General features: G+C 41.2%; 1 protein-coding gene across 1 annotated transcript in view; it reads right to left on the bottom strand.

Annotated features, from left to right (window-relative positions):
- The window catches only part of LOC107556744 (peripheral plasma membrane protein CASK-like), a 65794-nt gene that overhangs the window by 45866 nt on the left and 14530 nt on the right, over positions 1 to 5398 (bottom strand). Inside the window, exon 2 of the mRNA XM_016239938.1 lies at positions 1600 to 1712. Within this exon, the coding sequence (XP_016095424.1) occupies positions 1600 to 1712 (113 nt within the window). The remainder of the gene's footprint in view (positions 1 to 1599; positions 1713 to 5398) is intronic.

Below are 5398 nucleotides of genomic sequence, written 5' to 3'. Positions count from 1 at the left end.
AAGAGGACACGACAACAAATCAGTGGTTAAGTTGTATTTACAACACTGTTCCAGAACACTTCAACCCAAATATTCAGATGTGTGCAGCACATTTTATGGAGGACTGTTTCCTGATCCTGGGAGAGTAGACTGCAAGCCGGCTGTTCTGACTCACGTAAGTACGTTTTCATTTAAAGAGTTTGCCGCTGACGATTCAAGCGTGAGTTTTGAGCAGTGTAGAGTAGTGCTTGTTGTTTGTCATTTCTCCGATCACAAATGCAGACAGAGTTTTATGTTTATGCGGCGCAATGCAACGCAACGCGTAAAACGACAGTATAAGTCAAAAAAAAAAAAACCTAACAATAATACTACTACGAATTCTACTACTAATAACAATATAAAACGCACTCAGGATTAATGAGCTGCTGGGTTCATGAATATTAATCACGTTGTCAGCGTTCGCTTGAACTGATTTGCTGAATCAAAACAGGGACGGTAATAGATGAGCACCAGCCAATGAGGTTGCCGTTTGCGCATTAGCTCCGCCCACTATCAGAGAAACAGGCAGTATCTTTTGCTTGTTCTTAAAAGCTTAAGATTTCCAAATGAACTCCATTATTTTGACAACAAAGAACATGGTTTCCATGCAGCGCATTGATTCAGCGTGTTGTGTAAGACTCTCGCTCTCTTTCTCTAGAGTTTACGGTGCGTCAAATACAGGTGCGCTGCACATCCATTGAGCTGAACTGAAAAACAGCACAGATCTCTGGACGGAGAGAGAAACTCTGAAGCGCTCAGTCAGAGTGAAAATACATCTGTGCTAAACTTATACTTTACCTCCTACTCACACACTGGCCAGTAAAATCTGAGAATTTATTAGCCAGTGGCGAATGTTAGACATAATTTAGTCGCATATGTGAGTGATTTACTGGTGTTGTAGAGGGTTGTTATGGAGACGTTTATCATCACGTTCAGTGACTGAGGGATTCAGCCGCAGGAAGTGCCCGATTGTTTGTATTTTTACAAATATTCTCAGTGGTAAAACACTCGTCCTCGTCTGATGTGTTCTGTCTGTTTGCTCACAGATGGCTCACGGATGAAGCCAAAGCTCGGAGCTCCGGCAGCCCAGTGGGCAGCAACACAACACACAAACAAACCCTCTGAACACACACATCACCCACAATCCTTTTGGCATGATGCTGGTATCCATGACCAGGCCGCATGGAGTCTGTAAGAATCCACAGACGCTCCACAGATTCCCACCGAAACCAGACGGCCATCAGTCACGCCCTGCTGAACCCCGATCTATCAGCCTCCAGAGTTACCCACAATATGCCAATTAGAGTGGTGTACAGTGTGTGAGTGTTTTTGTGACATATGAGGACATAAATGTGTATAATGACATGGGTATGACAGGTATTACAAAGAGAAGGTGACTTATGAGGACATTACCCCATGTCCCCATTTTGAGAGTGTGTGTGTGTGTGCGCACGTGAGTGCTTGTGAGTGTGTGTGCGCGCGTGTGTGAGAGTGTGCTTGTGTGTGCACGCGTGTGAGTGTGTGCGTGTGTGTGTGTGTGTGTGTGTGTGTGCGCGCGCGTGAGTGTGTGCGTGTTCTTACCCTCTGTACTGAGTCCAGGGCTGGAGGTGAAACTGGCCACATCTACAATCTTCACAGCGAACTGCTGTCCAGTGTCTCTGTTGATGCATCTTCGCACCACACTGAACGGACCCCTGAAACACACACACACACACCGTCAGCAGCAGTTTAACCACCATACAGAATAAAATCAGGCCTGCGCAGGTTTCAGCACTCAACATTGTTACAAATCGCCTTTACATGAGTTATTCTAGTCTAGTAGTACTAGTACACTACTGTCGGTAAGATATTTTCATGTTTTTGAAAGAGTCTCTTCTGCTCATCGAGGCTGAATTTATTTGATCAAAAATACAATAAAAATTTGAAATATTATTATAATTTAAAACAGTTGTTTTCTGTGTGAATATCTGTTAAAATATAATTTATTTCTGTGATATTTCTGTATTTTCAGCATCATTCCTCCAGTCTTCAGTGTCACATGATCTTCAGAAATCAGTATAATATGCTGATCTGCTGCTCGAGAAACATTTCTGATTATTATCAATGTTGAAACAGTTGTGCTGCACGATATTTTTGTGGAAAATGTGATTCATTTTATTTTTCAGGATTCACAGATGAACAGAAAGTTCAGAAGAACAGAATTTATTTGAAATAGAAATCTTTTGTAACATTATAAATGCATTTACTGTACAAGAGTAATATGTTTGTGTCATAATTTCTTCAGGTTAAACTGAACTTTTATTTAGACAGGTTGTAGTGAAGATCTTTGAGTTTCTGTGTCTATTTGATGATAGTTTTCTCAAATGAAACAGTGAAGTGACTCTCAGAGCAGCTCTAAAGATGAAGTTCATGTGTTCATATTGAGTGACACAGACGAGCGTCACGCGTGTTTCAGTTTCAGTAGAGCAAACCTGCGGCGCTCATTCACACTTCATACTTCACATTTTATATGTCAGTCTTTTTGTGCTTTAATATTTATAGACACTAATCCATTTCGCCATATTTTATTGCCATATCAGTTTTGCCAGATTCCAGATACATTCTGTGTTATGCTGTAAATCCCATTTCTATGCCTGGATTCCACGATTCCATCCACATTTTCCACATGGCGGAAATCATAGAGGCCTAATATACATATATATATATATATCTCACACACACACAGGGTTATTGGGTTAATCTGAGGAACACACAACCACACGCCTGCAAATGAAAGAACAGAGACACACGCCTATAAAACACACGCACAGTAAATCCCATTTCTATGCCTGGATTCCACGATTCCATCCACATTTTCCACATGGCGGAAATCATAGAGGCCTAATATACATATATATATATATATCTCACACACACACAGGGTTATTCTGAGGAAACCATAACCACACGCCTGCAAATGAAAGAACAGAGACACAAGCCTATAAAACACACGCACACGCACACACTTTTTTTCTCAGGTCTGTTCACCCTTGTGTGACCATTCATGCAAACTGTAGCATCATGCTACTTAAGACAATAAATAAGATTTTACTCAAAACTCACTTTAAACCACCATCGAGTGTTTGTAATAACTTCAGATTGCCGTCTAATGTGTGTTTTGGCCATGTAATGTAGCTGAAATTAAATATGTTATTACCTCTGAGTCAGAGCAGCGATCACGGAAGAGAGAACACAAGCAGACAGCGCTGGAAGCTGCTAATGCTCATCAGCAAATCAGTGGAAAATAAATAGAAGTCATGATTCTGTCTGAGCTATGCGTTTTAAATAACAGATGTGTAAACTGAAGACTATTTGAGCTTTATTAAAACTATTTTCTCTGATTTATTGTGTTGGTTACATTTTGTTCCTTTGTGCAGTGGCTCAGGAGATGAGTCTTTGAGTTTGTGTAAACATCAACAAGCTGAAAAATAATCTAATCTAGACAATCTATTAATTAATTTAGACAACTATTGAACTCAACACTTTCACTTTATTCTGCTTTCTTTCCTAAAAAGGGAAGTGAATTATATTAACAGCACACTTATGAGATGAACCACAGATTGCTGAACCAGTCACCCGGGCTGGTCATGTGTTAACTAGTGTGTTTCATGTTGTTTGTTACTGATCCGACTCAAAGCTCCAGACGTACAGCAGAGACTCGAACCCACGCCCTACACTAGCGGCCTGATGATCCGCGTGAACATCTGATAGTCTGATGTTACTTCTAATCTGATATAATCTAATCTTTCAAATCACATTGCGACTAAATAAATATAAACAGGTAAACAAGTAAGGCAGGTTACTCTGATTTAGTTTCCATGTGTGGAAGCTGCTGACAGGCAGTAAATGAGATCGACTGAGAGACTTTAGAGCTGAAACACTGTCCTGTATGAAAGAATCACACCAAGCACCTGCTGAATCCCTTAATAGACGTCAATACAAACACTTACAATGACACTTCAGAAGACAGCCTCGATTAAGATGCTAAAATATCTTCAGAGGAGAGATCTGGAGAACCGGCGTGTTTGTCTGACCTCAAAACATCTGGAACAAAGAGATGCACGAGACGCTCGAACACCTGAGAGAGACTGTGATGCTGAGAAACGCTGCGTCAGCAGATTCATGAGAAATCAGGACATCCCAGCATTCCCTGTGAGCCGAGGAACGGCATGGAGAGGAATCGAACAGGTCTACACGAGTAATCTGGAGTCTAGAACGGTTCACATACGAACAAAAACCGGCCTGATGACTGCAGTGAAGAGCTACTGGTCTAACCCAGGGGTCTTCAACTACAATTGCTTTGAGGTCCAGTAATGAACCCTCCTCACCAGCCGGACAATTATATACCTAAAAACATGAATTGATGGTTTTGGCCATTTGGAAAACGTTTATAGTGCCCTATTGTTCAAAATGTTGAAATTGAGACTTTTGGACTTATTTTTTCACTGAAATAAATGTTTTTGTAATTACACACAGAGTAAAGCACCGAAAAAAGAAACCGTTGGGTACCGGCACCGAAATTCAGGTACCGATACCGGTACCGTACCGGTTAAAATGTGAACGGTACCCAACCCTAGCTGTGTTGTGTGGACGGAGATAGTTTCTGAAACGCCGTGAAAACGCCAGTGTAGACGAGGATCGTTTTCATTTTAAAATGCCGTTTTTTTAACGGGGCCTGAAACTGCAGCTCATATTTATTCAAATAAATCACAGCCTTTTGAAGTTTAATCGTCACATTAACCCACGTCGCAATTCTCGTCTTTCCATCCCCAAATTTAAGACCTCTCGAAATCATAAGACTTTCTTGTACCATTTAAGTCTTTTTATGGCCTTACATTTGATACAACTAAATTCAAGACTTTAAGGACTCGTCAACTTTCCTAATTAGGGTTGGGAACCGAGACCCTATTTTTTTTAAAGAACCGTAAGCAATTTCTAAGTTTTGGTTCCGAAAACGGTTCTGGTGCGACGCGTGACCAAACGCTGTGAGCAGCCTTGCGCCGGCGTTTCCCGTAAAGGATGTCACAAACCAAATAACAGAAACGCCGCCCTGCCTCTTTAATTACTGAGCACATTGATACCCATGACGCACACGCCACAGACGCGTCGTGTCTTTAACTGCCGAACACATCGTTTTCCACGACTGTACGCGCACTCGCGTCTTTGATAACTGTGCACATTGTTTTGTCTGACTATACATGTACCGGCAGCGCGCAACTCCGGCCGCAACTCAATTACATTATATTTGTCCAATATGTCATTAATATACATACTGACTTCAACTTGGACCACTAAATAAATAGACTGCTATTGTTATGCAAGTATAAGGGTTAGATTTTTT

Source organism: Sinocyclocheilus grahami, unplaced genomic scaffold (genome assembly GCF_001515645.1).
Source record: "Sinocyclocheilus grahami isolate Dianchi unplaced genomic scaffold, SAMN03320097.WGS_v1.1 scaffold577.1, whole genome shotgun sequence".
Lineage (NCBI taxonomy): Eukaryota > Metazoa > Chordata > Actinopteri > Cypriniformes > Cyprinidae > Sinocyclocheilus > Sinocyclocheilus grahami.
The sequence above is the reverse complement of the archived record's forward strand: the minus strand, read 5'-3'. Positions and strand labels throughout refer to the sequence as shown.